Raw genomic sequence first — 23,180 nt, 5'->3', positions numbered from 1 at the left:
AAAAAAAACATGAAGAAAGTAAAAACATCATCTAAAGTCCCACTACCACAAGAAAATGGTAGATGAGCATTCTTTATATAAACCTTTCAAAGTGCCCACGACTATAATTTTCCATAAACAGTCATACTGTAGAAGGTATTCTGCCATTTACTTTCCCACTCAGCAAGGTGAGTCATCAACATTTTCTCAAATCCAAACAACAGTCTACATCATGTTTAATGGCTGCAGATTATTTTGTTTTGTGTGTCTATGAGTATGTGCCTGCACATGTGTGTATGCCGTCATTTGCTTAACTCCTCCTCACTGGCTGACAGTAAGGTGCCTCTACCTTTTCGCTATTACAAATGCTCACTGGCAGGGAGACAAGGTAGGGCTCGAGGGCCAAGTGGTATTTGGAGACTACTTTTCCTAGGCAGCAAGAAAGACAATGCACTCTCTTTGGGGGGCCTGGCAATTTGAGTTTTCACAACCTGAGTGGAAATCACCATGAAAAACAAAGGGCCTTGTTAAGCAAGTGGCTGGTGTGTATAAAGGATTTTTAGTCCCTGAACTACTTTTCTGGAAGGGAGTCTTACTGGAAGAAGGACTATCTGGAATGGTTGAAGGGGGCTTATTTTAGGAATTCCCCTAGGGACTCTCACCACAGAGAGGAAGCAGTGCCCTGTTCTCCTGCCTTGTCCACTGCGTTCCAACCTGCACAAGTTGCCTGGTGCGTCATCCTAAAACAGTATCCCTTCCTTGTGCTTTTTTCTTTCTTTTTTGGCTTTTTTTTTTTTTTTTTTTTTTTTTTTTTTGCTGCACAAAACTTTCATTTCATTTGGTCCAAGACTTGACAGGGGATCTGGGCGTTACAAAGCTGCCTAGTGGCTGGAGAGGCTGGGATGGAGGAGGTCCTGAGGGAGGTTAAGGCAGAGCAGGAATCCTTGGAAGGCTGTGCAGTATCTAGTCGTGCTTCAGGGTGAGCCGCTCGAAGAGATACTTGCCCAGATTTGGCTGAGGGCTCGCCAGTCTGCGCAGATTGGTCAGGTGATCGCCCATCTTCTTGATGAGCTTCACCTCCTCATCCAAGAAGTGGTTCTCCAGGAAGTCACAGAGATGGGGGTCTGTGCGGGTAGAACCCAGCGCATGAAGATCCAAAAGAGCCTGATTCAGGTTCTTCTCCAGTGCCAAGGCGGCTTCCATGGCCTCCTGAGTTTTTCCCCACTCATCTTGAGAAGGCTTCTGCACATCCTGGAAGAGCGCCCGGCCGCCGCGCTGTTTTTGCATCTTGAGCAGACGCTCCGCGCCCTCGCGCTTCTCCTCGGCCAACTCTCGGAAGAAGTGGCCCAGGCCGGGCAGAGCCACATCGTCCCGGTCGAAATAGTAGCCCAGAGAGAGGTAGGTGTAGGAGGCCCGCAGGTGCAAGTTGACCAGGCGGTTGACGGCAGCCTCCACCTCAGTGGAATAATTCTGACGAATCTGGGAGGTCATGGCTGGTCCGGCAGTAAGAAGTTAGAAGGTTCTGGATGGTCCTGGAAGGCGCAGGCGGCGAGGAAATGGTCCCGGTGGCGGTGACTGGAGAGACTGGAAGGCAGTTGGAAATTTTTTGAGCGGGGGGAAAAAAAGGAAAAAGAGGAAGTCCCCGGGTCTGTTCTGTCCAAACACTGTTGAAGCAAGACACAGCACAGGGTCCTCGGGCGCGCCGTCTTTTTTGGCTTTTCGAGGTAGGGTCTCACTCTAGCTCAGGCTGACCTAGAATTCACTATGGAGTCTCAGGGTGGCCTTGAACTCATAACGATCCTCCTACTTCTGCCTCCCGAGTGCTGGGATTAAAGGCGTGCGCCACCATGCCTGGCTCTTTTTATTATTATTATTATTATTTAATAAAAAGATGGTTCTAGTCATGAGTGGCAGGCTCTGTCTTATAGGTGTGAATTGGAATCTGGAGGGCACCTTCTGGGATTTCCAGAACAAATAATTAGATCAGGGACATATGGATGGTGGTAGAAACAGGGTTTATTAAGAGTTACTTAAAGCCGGGCGTGGTGGCGCACGCCTTTAATCCCTGCACTCTGGAGGTAGTGGTGGGAGGATCGCCATGAGTTCGAGGCCACCCTGAGACTACAGAGTGAATTCCAGGTCAGCCTGGTCTACAGTGAGACCTTACCTCAAAAAACCAAAAATAAAAAAATAAAAAAAAAAAGAGTTACTTAAGAAGAGTGGAAGTGAGTCAGCACTTACAAGGGTGGGAAAAGTGAGCAGCTTGTTGTCCCTGCCCTTTTGAGGTCATCAGCAGAGCATTTGTGGGTCTTGGGTTTTTCTCCTTTTTGCTGTGTTCCTCATGTGTATCTCTAGGGGAGGGGAGGCTTTGTCCCCTAGTCTCTTTCATATGTTAGTCTTAATGTCCTATTCTCTAGCCACAATATGGTGGCTTTCTTTTAAACTTAATAAAGAGAGGAAATGTTACAGTGGGAGAAAGTCTTGTATAATTTTTTCCCATCTAGGTCTGGAGAGATGTCTCAGAAGTTAAAGGCACCTGCTTGCAAAGCCTGTTGGCCTGGATTTAATTACACAGCACTCATATAAAACCAGACACCCAAAAGTTGGTCATGTGTCTGGCATTCATTTGCATGGGCAAGAGGCTCTGACACACATACACACACAAGCAAATAAGTAAAAATTAAAAAAAAGTCTTTCCATCTTACTAGTTTTGCGAATGCATAGGCAGTCAATAACCAGTCTGTAATTGGGGAATAGGCCCTTTAAGAGGCCAAACATATATTATCTCATGTATGTATATGAGATTATATATATATATATATATATATACATATATATATATATATTTATATATATAATATTTTATTTATGAGAGAGAGAGAGAGAATGGGCATTCCAGAGTCTCTAGCCATTGCAAATGAACTCTAAATGCATGCATCACCTTGTTCATCTGGCTTATATGGACTGGGGAATTGAGCCTAAGTCCTTAGGCTGTGTAAGCAAGTGCCTTAATCATTAATCCATCTCTCCAGCCCTATATATTTTTTAGAATTATTGCTTTCATTTTTTGGTGTTTGCACAGATGTGTATGCAGAGATGTGCATATGTGTGTAGGCTACAGGAAGATGTCAGGTGTTCTCTATAGCACTTCCACTTTATTTTCTAGGACAGAGTCTCTCACTGAACCTGACCAGTGAACCCTAGTGACCCTCCTGCCTCTGTCCCTCTCAGTCCTGGAGTTCCAGGCATGTGTGGCCATGCCTAGCTTTTTTATGTGAATGCCAGGGATTGATTGGTCCTCATGCTTAAGTACTCTTATCCACTGAACCATCTCTCTGGCTGTTTACATCTTTTTTTGGGGGGGGGGATGGATAAAGGAAAGATACATCTTAGTGGTACTATGTCACAGAATCCCAGAGAGATTCAGTTGAAAGGACTTTTGGAGAAAATCTGTTGCTCAAAATATCTGTTAGTGGGTAAAAGTATCTTAAGGAGGGGAAGCTTGCCAAAAGTTATATACAGCTAAGGAAATCTGGGGCTGAAGGCTTGGTCTTTCTCAGTTAGAAGATATCCTAAAATTACCCAATCCTGCCAAGGTGTTGTCCTGCTGTTCCAGTTTCACAGGATGTTCTGGGCCCTCCTGTAGGAATGCTGATGAGTCATTAATCATCCAGGGCATAGACAGAATGTCTATGTATGGCCATGAACTCTTCCAGCTGAATGATTTCCCTGCTGACTCTGTCAAGTGTGGTGGGAGCAAAACAAAATTTTATAATCCAACCATAGTGTCATTGGTGGGAGGAAGTGAAGTTCTGTTTCCATGGAAACAGTAGAGAGTCTTGAGGAGATTTAAAAATAATAATAACTTGAATGTGAGAATGGAGAGCATCTATATCCACATGATTTAAGTATTGGGACTAAGTATTAAGACTTGCCTGGCTTAACTAATTAGTTCAAGGAAATTCAGGCCAAAGGAGAGATGGCTGTAAACCAATACATAACTTCATAGTTCACCTCACAGCATTGGTGCAAGCTACTTTATCTGAATAAGCAGTTGTCTCCTGGACAAATAGCTCTTCTACCAGGAAAATGAATGACTCAACTGGATAATTTCCCAACAATAGCTTACTTATCAAGATTTGCTTCCAGGCCTTTCTATCCCTGTCTCTGCCAATGCTGAACTATGTCACAAACTTTGTCCAATCCTGATCTGTTTCCTACTTTGTTTTGATTTTATTATCATTATTTTTTATTTTACAGAGAAAGAAAGAGAGACAGAGAGAACTGGCTTGCAGAGGCCTCAGTCACTACAATTTAACTCCAGAAAATTGTGCCACTTTGTGAGCATGTGTGACCTTGCACTTGCCTCACCTTTGTGCATCTGGCTTAGGTGGGATCTGGAGAGTGGAATGTGGGTCCTTAGGCTTCATGTGCAAGCACCTTAACCACTAAGCCATCTCTCCAGCCCCCATTTCCTATTTTGAAAAAACTCCACCTATAACTACTTGAGTCCAGGGACCTTCAAATGCTATGAATATCTTTCATTGACTTCCTCCTTTTGAGATACTAGTAAGAGTCTTATTAAGGCGGTATACTCTCTTATTATATTAGGCTTAACAAGTTAGCTTTGTTTAGTCAAAGTGTTTCTTTAAAGAGCTTAGTTGACAATATACTCTTTCCCCAATGTTGAAGGCATTTTGCTGTGTGTGTGTGTACGTGTCCATGTGTTTCTTAAACAGGGTCTTTCTGTGTAACCCAGGCTGGCCTTGAACATGCTATGCAGCCCTAGAAATCCTTGAACTTGATATCTTAATATCCTATGCCTCTGCCTCCCGAGTGCTGGCATTAAAGGCTTGCACTACCACACCTAGATTTTTTTTTTTAATTTTTTTGCTTCCCATTTGGGTCATCATTATTTCTCTGATAGTTAAAAAGAAAAGCCAAATTATAATTACCTCTCCAAATGGAGTTTTCAATAGATAGACTAAAAATTGGTACTCTCAACTATTCCAATTAAATATAAGAATCAGAACTGGATTATTTTTTCTAATGATCCCTTTGTACAAAGAAAATGTGAGGTTCTAAGATAACAGACCCCTGTGTGATTTTGGAGATATTCTAATGTTGGTTTCTTTAAGGATTAACTGTTCTCCTAGTCCTGAATATTTAGAGCTCAATCAATCAACCAACCACCACTGCTTGTCCTGTATGTGTGTGTGTGTGTATGTATATATATGTGTATATATATATATATATATATATATATATATATATATATATATATATATGTATATGTATATATATATAAAATTATACTTAATACTTATTTTATTAATTATATATAACTAATAATGAACTTTATTGTATGAACAAATTGTTTGTTTGTCCCATTCCCCTTGTATCATTCTCTTATATGCCCTCTTCCCCACCCTATTCCACATAGGGCCTTCTCAGTAGGGAAAATTTAAAAATATTACTTATTGGAGATGGATAAATTGGCTTAGTGGTTAAAGCACTTGCCTACAAAAGTAAAGGACCCAGGTTCAGTTCCCCAGGACCCATGTAAGCCAGATGCTCAAGGTGGTGCATGCATGTATCTGGAGTTCCTTTGCAGTGGCTGGAGGCCCTGGCATGCCCTTTCTCTCTCTCTCTCCCTGCCTATTTCTTGTTCTCTCAAATAAGTAAATAAAAATAAAATATTTGTAAAAACTATTTATTTATTTATGAGAGAGAGAGAGGGAGAGAGAGAGAGAGAGAGAGAGAGAGGGAGGGAGGGAGGGAGGGAGGGAGGGGGGGAGAATATGAGTGCAGCAGGGACTCCTCCTGCTGCAAATGAACTCCAGATGCATGCACTATTTTGTGCACCTGGCTTTCTGTAGGTACTGGGGAATCTAACCTGGGCTGTCTGACTGCAAGCAAATGCCTTTAGCCACTGAGCTATCTTACCAGTATCCTCACTATATATATTTCTGAGACAAGGACTTCTTTTCTTCTCATTGATCACATCTGGATGAGCAAGGATTTTCTATATGCTGAAGTCCTGACAGGGTCTTTCTTTGTAGCCCAGACTGGCCTCAAATTCCTAATCCTCCTGCCTCAGCCTCCTGAGTGCTGGAATTCCAACACATACTGCCACACAGATTGCTTGGATATTCTTGGAACCAAGTTGTATCTTTAAAAAAAAATTATTTATTTATTTGAGAGAGAGAGATAGAAGGGGGGGGGGGAGAAGGGAGAGAGAGGAAGAGAAAGAGAGGAAGAGAGGGAGAAAGAGAGAGCATGGACACATAAAGCCTCCTGTCACTGCAAATGAACTCCAGACACATGTGTGAATCTGGGCTTATGTGGGTACTGGGGAACCGAACCCAGGTCACCAAGCTTTGCAAGCAAGCCTTTAATTGTTGAGTCATCTCCTCAGGTTGTATCTTGGAAGAAGAAATGATGTCATTGTTGTTGCTTGCAAAGAAAACCCCATCCTAATGTGAAGAGTGGATCCAGGAACAGGTCAAAGGAGAGTTAACTGGTTTAGCAAATTGGGACTCTTTTTGATGGTGAATTGGGGCTAGGCAGTAGTTCTGGGAGCCCTTTCATTTTCTTACTTTTTTCAGACATCTCTATCCCAAGTCTTTATTCTTATTCAAGTTACCTATCAGATTCACTGTAGAAACTGATTGCTCTTCATAGGGAGGTAAGGCTCTGCGGGATTAACAGAAATCTTAACTATTGGGGAAAACATCAGGGTAGATTTTCAGAGATTTTTGGATGTCATAGGAAAGGAAACTTGTAACATTAATCTCTGTACAAACTCCAGAAGTTTCAGACCATGGTGAAGTACAGACTGTTGAGTTACTTGGATCTGGCTCTGACAGTTATGAACTATGTAAATCTTGGAACAAGTTAATCTCTTGGATCCATTATTTTCTCATATGGGAAACAGACATCATGTACTTATAGAATTGTGTGCTCAATGACTTAGTATGTGCAATATACTCCATGAGATGCATGACATATTATGTAATCAGTAAATATTAGAGAGTAATTATCATCATTGGAAAAGTAACTTCGTCAGTGTTTGACTGAAGTCCTAAGCCTTATAGAAGAAACATAACTTTTTGTTTAATCATCTGCCATCTAGAGCTTGAAATCAAACTACATGTAAACAAATATTCCCGAATCTTTGATTGAGAACTCAGCATTGTGCTGGGCTTGAGGTGGGATTCCCGCCTGTGGTTTAGTTGGGGAGATGAGATACACAGCCAGATAACAATGATGAGCAGAGTCTATAGGAATGCATCCTGCAGGAACCCCTCAGCACATGGCCAGGGACACATGGCCTGTGTCTATGTCAGCTCCTGAGAGTGGAGGATCCATAAGAAAACAGCCTCTGTTGAGGGAGCAGGTTGGGCAATAGTGTATCACGTCAGCTTCGGAAGTGCTATCTTTGGCTACTGTCTCTTATTTGGGGAAATAAAGAGGTGGCAGAGAGGTCAATGTCAGGCACTAGAATTTGAGCAGGGCTTCAAAATGAAGCTTAGCTCCAAGCATAGTTTGTGCTTAAGCAGGAGCCTGAAAACATTTCCCTTGTCCTCCTCAGGAAACAATGTCGATCTCTCAAGCCTCTAGGACCACAGATGCGGCCTGTTGTTTTCACTTTATGTTAGATCCCTACTTCACTCATGAAGCTAATTTTCTCTCCTTTGGTTTTAGAGTCTTATCTTACCCTTGGATCAACCTTGTTTTAAGGTCATCATTCTGCTTCCTAGAATATGATGATGTGTCCTTTCTCTGCTGCACTACAGGCCTGCAAAGTTTACTCAGCTCCTTAAGACCATAAGAGCTCAGCTGAGAATACATGAACATGGTAATGCCACAGAAGAGGGAGATGATGTTATGATAAGAAGACCTGCATAGAGAGAGATCTGCTTGGAGCTTTCATGGAATTTATCTATCAGAAAGTGGCCATGACAGCAGGGATGGTTAAGAAGATAAACAGAATGAAGAGAATGGCCCCAGCTTTGCTACTATTAACAAAGACAAGTGGGAACATGGAGGGAGAGAAGAAGGTCACAGGAGTTGTGAATAATGGTGTTGAGGACATGGGAGGGAAAAATGAAGATGCCATTCTGCAAATTACTGATATAGTGGCCAATACCTTCAAATATTACTTTACTTGTTAGATTACTATAGAAAGTAATAAGTTTCATCATGGAATTCTCACATATATTTTGTTCTTTTGCTGATCCTCTTCCCCCTAACTCAGCCCCTATCCCACTCCTGCTGGTCCCCTTCCTGCCTCCAGGACCTCCAGCTGCTGCAAACGAACTCCAGAGATATGCTCCACCTTGTGCATCTGGCTTATATAGGTCCTGGGATATTGAACCTGGATCCTTTGGCTTTGCAGGCAAGTATCTTAACCACTAAGCCATCTCTCCAGCCCTATAACAATGTTCTATAATGGTAGGCTTGGAACTGGTACCTTGTCACTTCTGCAGTTTGTGAGTAGAACTAACAGATAAAAATACACGATGCCTAGGTCAATTTGAATTTTATATAAATAATGGGTAATTTTTGGTTTAGCTGGCGATCATGCAATTTTGGGGGCATATTTATACTACAGTGCTATTTTTTTAAAGTATGAAATTCAAAATGACCTGGACATTCTACAAGTTCACCTGCTGAACTTTGTAACTAGTCATAAAAACAAATGTTTCAAGGGGTAGGAGAGCAGGTAGGTCTTTCCCTGGTGGAAGGAATAGCATATGTGTTCAGGGAAGGAGGGAATGAATGACATCCATCTTTGGAGACTCAAACTAGCCATAAAGAAGAATGAACTTGGGCTGGAGAAATGGCTTAGCAGTTAAGACACTTGCCTGTGAAGCCTAAGGACCCAGGTTTGGTTCTCCAGGTCCCACATAAGCCAGATGCACATGGTGTCACATGTATCTGGAGTTCATTTGCAGTGGCTAATGGCCCTGGCATGCCCATTCTCTTTCTCTCTCTGTGTCCTCCTAATAAATACATAAAAATAATAAAAATCAAATAAAAATAATAATAAAAAAGAAGAATGAACTTTTCTCATTTCCAGGAAAAAGGTGGAATGATTAAGCTTAAGTTAAGTGAAATAAGCCAGTCTCACAAGGACAAATGTCACATGATGTCTCTCATATGTCGAATTGGATGAGGAAGATAGAAAAATAATTAGGGGAACAATATTAGGGATGTTGAAGTGGGAACCTAGAGTGGGAGGGGTTATGAAAGGACAGCAGAGGGGTGAGTATGTTCAAAGTATATTATATATATATGGGAATGTTGTAATGAACCCCCACTTTGTATAATTAAGAATAATCAATGAGAAGACAATAGATACTATGTTCAGGAAGGATTTCAGATGGTGATATAGCTGATGTCCTACCTCACCTGGCCAAGGAGCAAAGGACAAAGAGCCAAATGTTCCTATTTTGGGGGCACCCCAGAGGATCACTCACTGTCCTTGTGTGGCAGGACACAGCCAATTGTACCTTGGCCCTGTCCTCTTTTTATTCTGGAAACAAACAAACACATGCACATTTGATGTGTATACATTTGGAAATCCACCCAAGTAACACAGTGTGAGCTCATCATCATTACTTTTCCAAAGTCTTAATCAGCTTGGGACCCATAATCTGAGAACAATGTAACACATAGGACAAGTCCCCAGGAAGAAAGACAAAGGAAAAGTATAGATGTTGGGCTGGAGAGATGGCTCAGACATTAATATACTTGTCTGCAAAGCCAAAGGACCCAGGTTCGATTCTTCAGGACCCAGATAAGCCAGATGCACAAGATGGCACATGTGTCTGGAGTTCATTTGCAGTGGCTGGAGGCCCTGGTGCACCCATTCTCTCTCTCTGCCTCCCTCTCAAATAAATAAAATATTTTTTAAAATGCACAGCTCACCATGAAGTGAATATTGGGTTGGAGTTGTATGTGATAAATTTGGGCTTTCAGGAAAAGTACTTACATTTCTGCTTGTTATAAAGCACACTTACCTCCAGGTTCCGCAAAATGTGGGAACTCTGGCTGTGATTAATGCTGTAGTTGGAGAATGAGAGTGGCTGGATTTTTATCCCTGAAATGGATTCTTTTTCCTTTCCCACAAGTGTGAGCAGTTCTTAGTGCTGTAGGTGAGAGGAGGTCAGTGAGAAGCAGGCCCTGATCTCTGTAGACTGAGAACATGCGTGGTCACATGCTAACATGGAGGTAGCTCTGAGGTGTGGTTGTCACGCTAAGTGAAAAGCTCTGGTTGACAGATGTTAGGAGCTAGATGGCATCTCAAGGAGTGAGGACTTTGGTGCTGGGGCTGCCACAACAAGGACTCATATTTGGGCAGAATGAGCACAATTCTGGTGGCTGGGGCAGTCAGAAGAGGGAGAACCACAAAGGCAGAAATTTCCTGAGGCTATTTTGAGGGAGTGCTTCTCTGCTCACCCTCTGCTTTGCTTCTCCTAGGCAACAATTCAAGAGACCTCGAACCGTGCCAACAGATTTTGTTCACTGGCATTTTGTCCATACAGTTGATTCATTTTTATAAAGAATTGTGGTTTTGAGCTTTAATGTGGGTAGAACATCAAACTATGCTGTCAGATGCAAAAATAATACTGGAGAGAAGTCACCTTGTCTACACTCTGAGGTTGTATCCCAGAGCATCCTTTGTCTGGATGATGTCACAGACTATGAACATCTAGTGTTCTTGGGAGTAATCACTCCATAAAGCTGACCCTGGAGCCTCAGCCTTTGAATGGTGGCAAACATCATACTTTCTACACATCTGAGAATAGAAGAATGAAGCTCCAAGAGTCACTGATTCCCTTCTGTGCAGTAAATCCATGTCTCCCTTTTTGTTGTTTTGTTTTTATGAGATAGGGTTTTATATAGCTGAGGCTAACCTTGAACTTCTGATTCTCCTGCTCCACTTTCCACGGCTGGGCGTACAGGAGAGTACCACCATGCCTGGCTTGAGCAAATCCATCTTCACAGAGCTTATCCACACTCTACCTGTGGACATGCTTCTCTCGTCCAAGTCCTAACCAGGCCTGGCCCTGCTCACTTCTGAGATCAGATGAGATGGCCACATTTGGGTGGTACAGCCATAGACAGCATAGATAGCTTGCTTCTCATCTAGTTCAGCTTCTGGCTAGTTTCTACGAGCTTATGGGACGAGTAAGTATGAAACTGGGTCTCCCAGCCTCCAGAGCAGGATTGGCACTAGTTCCCTGATATGTGGAGGAAACACGATGGCTTCTTTATGGTAGAGTCCTGACTTTCCTGGAAGGTTCAGACCCCTCTGATCAGCTCTAGTTGGAGATGTCCTCTGATGGTATTGAGATTCCTTCTCTAAGAGAGAGTCCCTTTCTCACCTATCTTTCTATGGATCTTTCTATTCTGTGTCCCCTCTTTCTCATGAATCACCATACAGTGACATAGATGTGGTGGCTACTCCAGGGAAGAACTAGAGATTGCTATTTTTTTACTGTGTTAAGAAAGTTACACCAGATGTATATCTAATCCCTGTATCATCCCAAAGCATCGATTGATGTGATCATCCAGGGATTGTTTAAATTTCTAAGAAAATGCTGCTTCATGTTTACATCTATGACCAATAAAGTTATGCTGAACTATACACACAAAGGTGGAGGTTTTGCTGAAAAGAGATAGAGTTGTTTTTTATTGTCTGCATGAGGTTCGAATTTGTGCTGGCTTAGCCCAATACAACCAAGAGAGCCATCACCAGTGACTGAACATAGAGAGCTGCCCAGTCTTTCAACCTCTAACACTGTGAGCTAAATAACTCTCATTTCTTCTATAAAGTACCTTACTTCAAGCAAAAAAAAAAAAAAAAAAATTCATAGCAGAAGGAAACCGACTAATGCCCAGGGGTTTTACATGATTGCCTGTAACTGCCAGCTCTGAAGCCCACTGTGTTGCTTCAGCTTATGAATTGCCCGGGAAGGAAGAAGAGCACAGGCTTAGGGTGTAGAAATCAAAAAGTGAGCAAAATGAAGCTTGACTGGTAGAGGACATGGTGAGTGGAACAGAGGAAGGCAGTCAGGTAGGGCTAACCCACCTCTGGTCCTGTGCTCTCCTCTTCTCACACTTGCTCCTCTCCACCAGCCACACGTTTCCTTTGTCCCTTAGGCTATGCCAAGCATGATTTGGGACTTCTGCACTGTCCTCTCTCCTTTCTTTCTCTTTCTCCAGTCAATCCCAGGGCCCTTTCCTCCATCTAATTGCAGCTGGGGCTCCAGTGTCATATGCTTGTGAAGTCCTCTCCGACATGCTGTTTAAAACAAGACCCTTTCTTACCTCACTGCTCAGCATCCCTCTTCTGGCTTTCCTCCCAAAGTCTTCGTCTCCTTTAACATGCTCTATGCACCCAGCTTATTAACGTTTGCCGTGATCTTCGTCCTGACACTAAGGTGCAAGGAACAGAACAGCAGACATTTTGGTCTATTTTGTTCATTGCTTTATTTCCGGTGACTGGCACACAGTAGTCTCTCAATTAATGTGTTAACTGGGAGAACAAAACCTGTAAAAATAATAATCTCCTCAAAGCAAATGAGGTTCCAAAGAGAATAACCACTACGTAGATGGATGAATTCAGAATTCCATTTGGCCACATCAGGGACAAGGGTTGGAGAATGGAGAACAGTAAACCACGAACCTATGTGGTGGATTGTAAAGTGCAGTACCGGCTGAAAGCTGGGGCTTGTAGTCATAGCAGCAGAACTGGGCTGTGGGAGGGGTTCAGCTTTGTCTTCAGGGCAGCTGAGCCCAGCTGTAGGAGGAGCTTCCGTTTTCTTACATGCAGTGTGGATTGAATCCTCCAGAGGGTAGTCCCCATGAGTCTCTCCACCAGTCTATCCATGACAACTCAAGTTGGCGACCTTGGCCCTCTGACAACCATCATTTTGTAACCTTGGATGTTGGGGAGGCCGTGGGTTGGCTCTTTTCATGTGGATGTGTGCTTCACATTCCTTATTGGTAATTTGGTGTGTGTGAGATCTACTTATTAAGGTGCATGAATTTGTCACAATCACACTGTCATATGACTTGAATACGTATCTGAACACATACATATTGACTGTGCATACCACTTAAGGTGTTTGAAACATTTACAAGTATCTGTTTAATTTGAATTTAAATATGATTAATTAAATTGAATTAACTAAGTTTATGTTTGATTTGACTGCAGATGAGTGTTTGATTTACTAAAGGTGTGAATTTTAATCTAGTAGACTTTCAAGAGTTGTTAAATTTGTATGAGGCCTTGAAGGACTTGAGAAATCATGTACATTTGGGATTGAAGTTTAAAATATTTAAGGGAATGGAATTAACTAAATTTGCAAATAGTGTTTAGAAAACTTTCTCCTGATATTTAATCCCCCAACCGAGGGACTCTGAATTATGAGAACTTTATTGTAAATAGAGCTTAAATTATTTCAGGGAGAATTTTATCTGCTACAACTTTTTTGGCTAAAGAAACATTAATCAAAGATAAACTGTGATCATTTTAAGTATCAACAAACATATTAGTGGGTATATAAATAATAAATAAATATAACTATAGTTATAAATGCCATTAAATGGTCTAAAAAGTTTTAGTTTACAAATTAAAATGTGATAACTAATTAGCAATAGATATTCCTTTCCTTTCACAAAAGATCTGAATGTTGGCTGGGCATGGTGGCACATGCCTTTAATCCCAGCAGAGGTAGGAGGATTGTTGAGAGTTCAAAGCCACTCAGACTACATAGTGAATTCCAGATCAGCCTGAGCTAAAGTGAGACCCTACCTCAAAAAACAAACAAACAAACAAACAAATAAACAAACAAAGAAAAAAAGATCCAAATATTGACCTAATATTTTGGATGTGGATTAACTGAGAGAAGTAATGAAGGAACCATGGGATGGAGAACTGAATTCTCTGAGGAGTGGAGCTAAGGCACTGTTCTACTCTGTGATGGGACCCTGTAAAAGTCATGCTGTGCTCATCTGTGAAGAAAAGAGGACAACCCCTGGCTGGACAGGGGTCTGAGATGACAAGGGAGAGGTTCTCTGAAAAGACAAATGGGTTATTATAATCTTTGGTGACTGTCAAGTGAGGAGGAAATATTATGCTGGAGGAAGCAAATAGTTACTGGGTTTCTGCTCCGTGCTATTCCCTGGCTGGGTGCTTCTGCCATCCTGTCCTCACTGGTGAAGTGAGTGCCAAATGAGTAAGTCAAGGTTTGTTTCTTTTTAAGTGCATGTGTGTATGTGTGTGTCTTGTGTGAGTGGACGTGTGTGTATGCATGTGTATGTAGAGGCTAGAGGACATCCTTGGCCCTCATTCCTCAGGTACTGTCCACAGATTTTTGGGACTGACTGGCCAGTGAGGTCCAGGGATCTTCTTGTCTCTGCCTCCCTTTGTGCCCCAGCTTATTTATGTATTTAATCGCTCATTCATTCATGGCATATGTGTGTGGAGTGTATACACATGTGTATGCAGATGTGTGTTCCCTGAGTACATGTATCTGGAGATCAGAGGAGAATGTCGGGTGTCCTCTATTGCTTTCTGGCATTTTATTCTTTGAGTCAGAGCCTCTCACTGAACCCAGAGCTGCTGCTTTCATTCCTACTGGCTGACCAGCAAGCCCCAGTGATTCTCATGTCTCTGCCCCACACTGGACTGTGGTTTACCCAGCTTTTTATTTTTATTTTTTCTTTTTCGAGGTAGGGTCTCACTCTAGCTCACTATGTAGTCTCAGGGTGGCCTCAAACTCATGAAAATCCTCCTACCTCTGCCTCCCCAGTGCTGGGATTAAAGGCATGTGCCACTATACCTGGCTTGTCTAGCTTTTTATGTGGGTTTTTGGGGGCTCAAACACGTGTCCTCATGCCTGCAAGCCTAGCACTTTACCAAGTGAGCTATGTCTCCAGTCCTGAACTGAGATTCTGTCCTGATGGCCACATGGAGATCTATTGGCATAATCCCCTCTTCACTGGGAAGGGCCAAAAATCTATGTAAATTACTTCATGTGACCCAAGAGTTATGTGCAGTAACCAGGAAGGTGTGGTCAAACTTGATAATCAGCTAGCCAAGGTCAAGTTTAAACTAGAAGTAGCTCAGAAGAAAGGAACATGTCACGTAAAATATGACTTATTCAAAGAAATCATTTTAGAAGTAACTGTTCTGCCAAACCTACCTATAATCCCAGCTCCTGGATGTTGAGGCAGGAAGATGGAACGTTTGCAACCAGTCTGGGCTATAGAGAACAACCCCTTTTCAGAAAAAATCAGTCAACTGAGACTACCTCGGAGTCAGACAGAGCAGCTTTCTGCTGTCCCAGGCAGTGGCCTTTCTGCCCCTGCTCTCAATGTCCAGCCCATGCGCTGCCCAAATTCCCAGTGGCTGGGAGGCTGCTGGGCTTCTATAGCACTAGGTGGGACTGGAGGAATAGTACACACACACACACACACACACACACACACACACATTCTTTCCTGCCTTTTTGGGGTGTAAGTATGTATATGTATGAATGCTCACGTGTGGAGAGCAGAGAGCAACCTCAGATGTCATTTCTTTTAGGTGCTATCCACCTTTTTACAATTATTATTTCAAATATTTTTATTTATTTATTTTGTTTTTGAGGTAGGGTCTCACTTTAGCTTAGGCTGACCTGGAATTCACTGTGTCATCTCAGGGTGGCCTTGAACTCTGGGCAATCCTACTACCTCTGCCTCCCAAGTGCTGGGATTAAAGGCATGCATCACCACACCCAGCTTATCTTTATTTATTTATTTGAGAGAGGAGAGAGAAAGAGAGAGATCAAATACATGTGCCAGGGTCTCTTTCTGTTGCATACAAATTTCAGATGCATGAGCCACTTTGTACATCTGGTTTTACTTGGGTGCTGGGGAATTGAACTCAGGCCATCAGGCTTTGCAAACAAGCACCTTTAACCATTGAGCAATCTCCCTAGCCCTTATCCATCTTTCTTTTGGTTTTTCTAGGTAGGGTCTCACTCTAGCCCATGCTGACCTGGAATTTACTATGTAGTCTCAGGATGGCCTTGAACTCACAGTGTATCTTTGCCTCCTGAGTGCTGGGATTAAAGGCATGCACCACCACACAGGCTTTATCCATCTTTTTTGGGAGAGTTTCTCACCACTGTGGATCTGCCCAGTGAACCCCAGAGACTCGCCTGTTTCTGCTTCTCTAGCACTGGGATTACAAGCATGCATCACCACACTAGGCTGTTTTTTTTTTTTGGGGGGGGGGATTCTGAGGTAGGGTCTCAGGCTAGCTCAGGATGACCTAGAATTCACTATGTAGTCTCAGGATGGCCTCGAACTCATGGATATCTTCCTACCTCTGCCTCCTGAGAGCTGGAATTAAAGGCGTGCGCCACCATCCCCGGCTAGGCTATTTTATATGGGCACTGGGGATGAAACTCAAGTCGTCATGCTTGCAAGAGAAACACTACCAACTAAGCAGTCTGCCCAGCCCCACTTTTACTTTTTATTTTATTTTTTCAAAAAAATTTAAAAAAATTATTTGTGTGTGTGTGTGTGTGTGTGTGTGTGTGTGTGTGTGTGTGTGTAGGTGTTTGGGTGGAGGTGAGAAGACAACTTTGAGGTGTCTGTCTGTGTTCCACCTTCTTTGGGCAAGGTATCTTGTTGCTGCAAATGAATTGTCAGAATACAACATAAAAGCCAGGCTAGCTGGCCCATGAACTTCCTGTTATCTTGGCTCTGCCTCCCATTGTTGTTTGGGTTGTGGGATCACAGATGCATGCACCATTTTAAAAAAATGTTTTGTTGATGACCTCCGTTCATATTCACAATGTATCCTGATCATAATCTCCTCCCACCCCCCTTTATCTCCTCTCCTGTATCCCCCTCCACTGAATCCCTTCTTTCCAATCAGTCCGTCTTCAAATTTTTTTTTTTTTTTTTTTGAGGTAGAGTCTCACTCTAGTCCAGGCTGACCTGGAATTCACTATGTAGTCTCAGGTTGGCCTTGAACTCATGGTGATCCTCCAACCTTTGTGTCCCGAGTGCTGGAATTAAAGGCGTGTGGCACCATGCCCGGCTCTTCTTCAGTTTTGATGTAGTGTATGTGAATATATGTATGTATGTATGCTTGTACATATTTTACCCTCGTGCTATTCAAGTCTTGTGTTGATAGCACCAGCCACTGTGAGGTCATGAATGCAATGGCCACTTAATGTCTAGAAGAAAGTATCAAAAAGCACTCCTCCTCCTTTGGCTCTTATATTCTTTCTGCCACCTTTTTTTGCAATGGTCTCTGAGCCTTGGAGGGTGTGATAGAGATGTCTAACTTGGTGCTGAAGACTCCACTGTCTCTTCTCAGCACTTTTATAAGTTTCAAGTCTCCCAGGTGGTCACTGCCGACTGAAAAGTGAAGCTTCTATAAACAAAAGTGAGAGTAGCATTAACATATTGGCATAAACATGTGTTTAGAGGGCAGTTTGGTGGGTATAATGTATATAGTTAGTCAGACAACAGTAGTAGATTCCCCCTAGGGCTTATGACCTCCTCAGCCATAGGCTTTTGATTAAATTTTCAGTACTAGGCATGAGTTCCCTTCCATGTAAATAACTCAAATCCAATCAGAGAGCAGTTATTTTTCCCCCATAACAGACATGCTACCATTGCACCATTTGGCACATTTTGCCTGGTTGGCCAGCCATGTAATTGACAACACTTTGCACATAGCTTTATGTGGGTGCTGGAGAATTGAACCTGGGCTGATAGGCTTTGCAAGCAAGTGCCTTTAACTGTTGAGGCACCTCCTCAGCCTCCTTTCTCCTTTCCCTTTTAGAAGGCCCAGTACCATTAAGATATAAATGTATTAAACTATAGAAGTTGTTTTGTAGCTTGCCATTTACATTTAATAACCTATTTTGGTGATCCTCCTTTTTTTTTTTTTTTTTTTTTTTTTTTTTTTGAGGTAGGTTCTTGCTGTAGTTCAGGCTGACCTGGAATTCACTATGTAGTATCAGGATGACCTCGAACTCATGGTGATTCTCATACCTCTGCCTCCTGAGTGTTGGGATTAAAGGCGTGCACCACCACGCCCAGTGCTATTTTGGAGATCCTTTAATGTCAGCAATTAAATGCTGATCATTTTCCCCCAAAGGTTATGCAATGTTGTATTTTATGAATATCTCACTTAAATTATTTCCATAAAAAGGACAATTGGATTATTGGTACTGTTTTGCAATTGAAAACGTAACAGTACCCTTCACAGTTGGGTTTAATCAACTCAGAATCCAGAGCTATGGAGACCCTTAATAAACGATGTTCTGGGCTGGAGAGATGGCCCAGAGATGGCTTGAAATAACTTCCATCCTGGATTTGATTCCCCTTTACCCATGCAAATCCAGGAGCACAAAGTGTTGCATGTGTCTGGAGTTTGTTTGCAGTGACAAGAGGCTCTGGCAACCCATTCTTTCCCTATCTCTGTTAAATAAATAAATAAATAAAAATGTTAAAAAAAATTCCAGGTCTGGTGAGATGGCTTAGCGAATAAGGTGCTTGCTGGCAAACCCAAAGAACTCAGGGTTGATTCCCTACAACCCATGTAAAGCCAGATACACAAGGTGGTACATGTGTCTGGAGTTTGTTTGCAGTGGCTGGAGGCCCTGGTGTGCCTCTCAATAAATGAATAAATAAATAACTAAATGAATGAATTATTAATAAATTATTAATAAATAAATAAGATGTTTAAAAAATTCCAAAGCCAGGCAGGGTGGCACATGTCCATAATTCCAACATTCAGGGAACAGAGGCAGCAGGATCAGAAACTTAAGGTCATCCTTCCTTAAAGAGTGAGTTTGAGGCTAGCCTGAGCTTTATGAGACTCAGTATCACCTCTGCTCCCTACCTAAACCTAAAAGTATTTCTTTTCTTTTTTTTTTTTAATTTTTTGTTGTTGTTGTTTATTTTTACTTATTTGAGAGCGACAGAGAGAGAGAGAGAAAGAGGCAGATAGAGAGAGAGAATGGGCGCACCAGGGCCTCCAGCCACTGCAAACGAACTCCAGATGCATGCGCCCCCTTGTGCATCTGGCTAACGTGGGTCCTGGAGAATTGAGCCTCGAACTGGAGTCCTCAGGCTTCACAGGCAAGCGCTTAACCGCTAAGCCATCTCTTAAAAGTATTTCTTTCATTTGGGCATGGTAACTCATGTCTGTAATCCCAGTACTCCAGAAGCTGGGGCAGGAGGATCACCATGAGTTTGGAGCCATTCTAGGCTACATAGTGAGTTTGAGGCAGGCCTGGGTTAGAAACATTGTCTTAAAGAAAAAAAAAATAATCCACTAAGAAAGAGTGGATGATGGGGGCTGGAGAGATGGTTTAGCGGTTAAGCACTTGCCTGTGACGCCTAAGGACCTCAGTTCCAGGCTCGATTCCCCAGGACCCACGTTAGCCAGATGCACAAGGTGGCGCATGCATCTGGAGTTTGTTTGCAGTGGCTGGAGGCCCTGGCACACCCATTCTCTCTCTCTCTCTGCTTCTTTCTCTCTCTGTCTGTCACTCTCAAATAAATCAATAAAAATAAACAACAAAAAAATAAAGAGTGGATGATGTATTCATAATGGCTTCTAAAATCTGCAACATCACGATGAATGATGAACCAATGAGAAAATGAGTCTCTGTGCACACCCTCCAACTTGTGTCTCAAGGCATCATCCCAGACTTGTGAGACTGTTCTGTGTTTTCTTTCCAGAAGCAGTTGAGAGACAATAGGCAGGAGGTTATGCCTGGTTTTCTCTTTCTTCTTCCCTCCTTCTCAGCTGTATGTGGCAGGTCCTGACAAGCTGCTGCTCTTGATCACCTTGTTACTGAGGTGTGACCAGCACCCCAGCTTCATGTCACTGTCACCCAGGCATGACCAGCACACCAGTTCAGAATCACTGCTACTGAGGTATGATCTGTACACCAGCTCAACCTCACTGCTACCCCGGTGAGACCAGCATTCCAGCTCAATGTCACTGTCACCAAGGTATGATCACCACCCCGGCTCAACATCACTGTTACTGAGGTGTGAACAGCACCCCCCAGCTCAACATTATCTGATACACCTTAGAAATCCAAAACCTGTTTTTGCTCCAGCCTACAGAATTTGATCTGCATCCATAACAATGGGGGCAGCTGATTCCTACTCTCCTTAGCTTTCCAGGCTGGCTGGCTGGCAGCCTGTGTGGGCTTGGTACAGGAGCCAGTGGCATGCCTTTGAGGAGAAGTAGAGAATGGAGTTCTCTATGCGGAAAACTGCCCACTGATAAAAGGTCCCAGTGAAGCCCTGTGGTGGGGACTTTTGTGTTGCTGCTGATCCAGAAAGTGATCTGAATATCTGAAGGTGACTTGGGTGGACCACTGAATGGTGTGTCATGAGGTCAGTGGAGCTGCTGAAGGGAAAACCTCTGGAGAAGTAGACACTCTTCTTTTATCCAGGCCATAAACATAATGAAGAGACCCTGGCCCTTAGAAAAATCCTGTCTGAAAATAAACACATAATGAACCACTTGCATATTTATTCTTACATAGGTGAATGTGAGAGAAGGAAAGAACTTAGCAATGACCGAAGGGCAGGGCAGCCTAACCAGTGGGATGCAAGGGCCACAGAGCCCTATAATCACCCTTAGACTTGAGTTTTCTGTTGGTCATAGGACCCAAGAACAGGGCTGAATTCCAATAGAGTGGATGTAGCCTAGTTCCCGAATATCACTTTCATTCTCTGTGCTCTCTCCTTGCACTCCTCTTCCTTTTTCCCTATCCACCTCTCTCAGAGTACGTTTCTCTGGTTCAGAGGACCTCATTCCCACCGCATGCTTTGCAGATGTCACCTCCTGGGACACACCAATGATACTGACTTCCTGTCTCAACTGAGTCTTGTCATTATCACAAGCTTTGGATATTTTTCTGTATGGCCAGCCACTTTCCTCACAGCGGCTGCCTCTATTCCTGCCAACTGAAATGTCCTCTCTCTCTCTCCATGGACTGCTCTGGTTTCAGTCCCGTCTCTTCCTATTGGGTCACAGGTGCCTGAGTCACCTGAATGGTCCTATGGATGTGAGAGGTCTTTGCTTTCTCTGTCTTGAAGAGCAGGTTGAAAATTCTTCTGACAGAGGGAGATCTGATGGTTATTTATATTATTTAAGAACTTGTCCGGGCGTGGTGTCGCACGCCTTTAATCCCAGCAGTCAGGAGGCCATGAGTTTGAGGTCACTCTGAGACTCCATAGTGAATTCCAGGTCAGCCTGGGCTAGAGTGAGACCCTACCTCATAAAAAAAAAAAAAAAAAAAAAAAAGAACTGCTCTTCCTGGGTCTGGGGAGATGGCTCAGCAGTTAAATACACTTGTTTGCAAAGTCTGCCAACCCATGTAAAGCCTGATGAGCCTTCATTTGCAGAGATGACACCCTGGTGTGCTCCACCCACTTCCACATGCAAATACATAAATAAATAACCTTTCTAACCAGGCATGGTGACACATGTCTGTAATACCAGACTTTGGGAGGTAGAGGCAGGAGGATTAGGAATTCAAGGTCTTCTTCTGCTTCATAGTGAGTTTGAGGCCAGTTTGACATAAAATCCTGCCCCCCAAAACCCAAACAAATAAACAACAATAACTACAAAAACCCTCCTAGGGTGGGGGGGAGACGTGTCCATGGTTAAAAGAACTTGCTGTATCAGTCAGATGGCCAGAGTTTCTATCTCTAGAACCCATATGCATATATAGTCCCTGCATGTGCTTATGGGCAAGGCGGGAGAAAGAGCCTGGAGAGTCTCAGAAGCTAACCTGCTATATGCAGTGTTGAACAAGAGAGACCCTCTCTTATCAAGGCGAAAGGTGAGAACTGAAACCTTGAGGTTATACTTTGACCTCCACATGTGTGCTGTGGCATGCACATGCTCATAGACACAGACATACACACACACAAAATAACCCTTCAGCAAAATGAGAGAATATAGAGTGAATGAAAGTATATGGTCAGAGAGCTGGGGAAAAAGGAAATAGAGAATATGAGTGATGAGTAGGGCGGGGGAAGCTCCTTGGTAGGGCCACGAGCTGAGTGCGTCTCGTCACTCCTGCGGGTCCCTTGGGAAGGTCTGAGACTAGGCCACCAGCAGCCCTAGCAGGGCTCTCCCTGAGCCCGGGGAGGTGAGTTCCCAGAGAGCAGGGCTCCGCGCGAGGGCAGACTGGGCGGGAGAATATGTGTGATGAATGTTTATAGGAAAGCATGAAAGGACCAAGAAGCATCATATATTTATAAGGTATGTGACGCATTGTATCTACATAAATGCATGCCATCTTACATGTGTGATGCCCATTTTTGGTTCTAAGATGGTCAGACAACAGGCATAGTTGCTCAGCAAGGCAAGTGAACAGGAGTGATTGGTCAGACACACTTGTTCCTGCATGTCTCTGGTGGAACTTCTGTTGGCTCCAGGCACGGTCTATTTATGCCCTTTGTTATTCTCAGCTCTTAAGCCAGTAGAAAATAAAAAGCTACTGAGAGAGAGGTGAGAGAGGTTTTATATAGCACAGAATTTGTGACATTGTTTTTCTTTCACTCTGCTTGCACTGTTTCCTCAATCTGCTTTTCCCTTTACTTCCCACTTTTTTTTCTCTCTCTTTCTATTAGCAAGTTAACAAATCATTTGATTTGGGCATCTCGATTTGATCCAAAATCCTTAATAACTCAATCCACTTCCTGATGACATACTAGGAGCCTACTGTTCTACCAAGGTAATTTCTTACAGAGAAAATCTACTCAGCTCTGTTGGATGAGTAATATCAGGCTCTATCCTAGCAGTGGTTGATATGGGCATTCTTGGGTGAGCCATCAGCTCCTGAGTCATGAGGAGGAAGTAGCTGAGAGGTGAGAGAGGTCAGAAGTACGTCTTGGTCTGTGCACCAGGTGTTTTGTGGCACACGTTTGCTGCGGATGCCCGGGTACTTGTGTGCTTTGTGTCTGGACTCCATTTTACCTGCCCTACCTACGTCTAGTCTAGCACTCAGCTTCTTCCCCTACCCTATGGAACTCTTGTCTCTGAGTGTGAGAAACCTGCTTCTTCCTCGGTGTCTGGGTCTCTTGGGACAAGGTGTGAAGACCAGAAAGAGTCAACAAGAATTGTCGATAGTGAG

The 23,180-nt window shown here is 43.2% G+C and overlaps 1 protein-coding gene across 1 annotated transcript; it reads right to left on the bottom strand.

Annotated features, from left to right (window-relative positions):
- Positions 1–816: 816 nt before the first annotated feature.
- LOC123453725 (ferritin light chain-like) lies at positions 817–1,598 on the bottom strand. Its single transcript, XM_045131443.1, has one exon. The coding sequence runs from the start codon at positions 1,468–1,470 to the stop codon at positions 943–945; it is 528 nt and encodes a 175-aa protein (XP_044987378.1). The 5' UTR covers positions 1,471–1,598; the 3' UTR covers positions 817–942.
- Between the last annotated feature and the right edge of the window lie 21,582 nt (positions 1,599–23,180).

This window comes from Jaculus jaculus, chromosome 1 (genome assembly GCF_020740685.1).
Source record: "Jaculus jaculus isolate mJacJac1 chromosome 1, mJacJac1.mat.Y.cur, whole genome shotgun sequence".
Lineage (NCBI taxonomy): Eukaryota > Metazoa > Chordata > Mammalia > Rodentia > Dipodidae > Jaculus > Jaculus jaculus.
The sequence above is the reverse complement of the archived record's forward strand: the minus strand, read 5'-3'. Positions and strand labels throughout refer to the sequence as shown.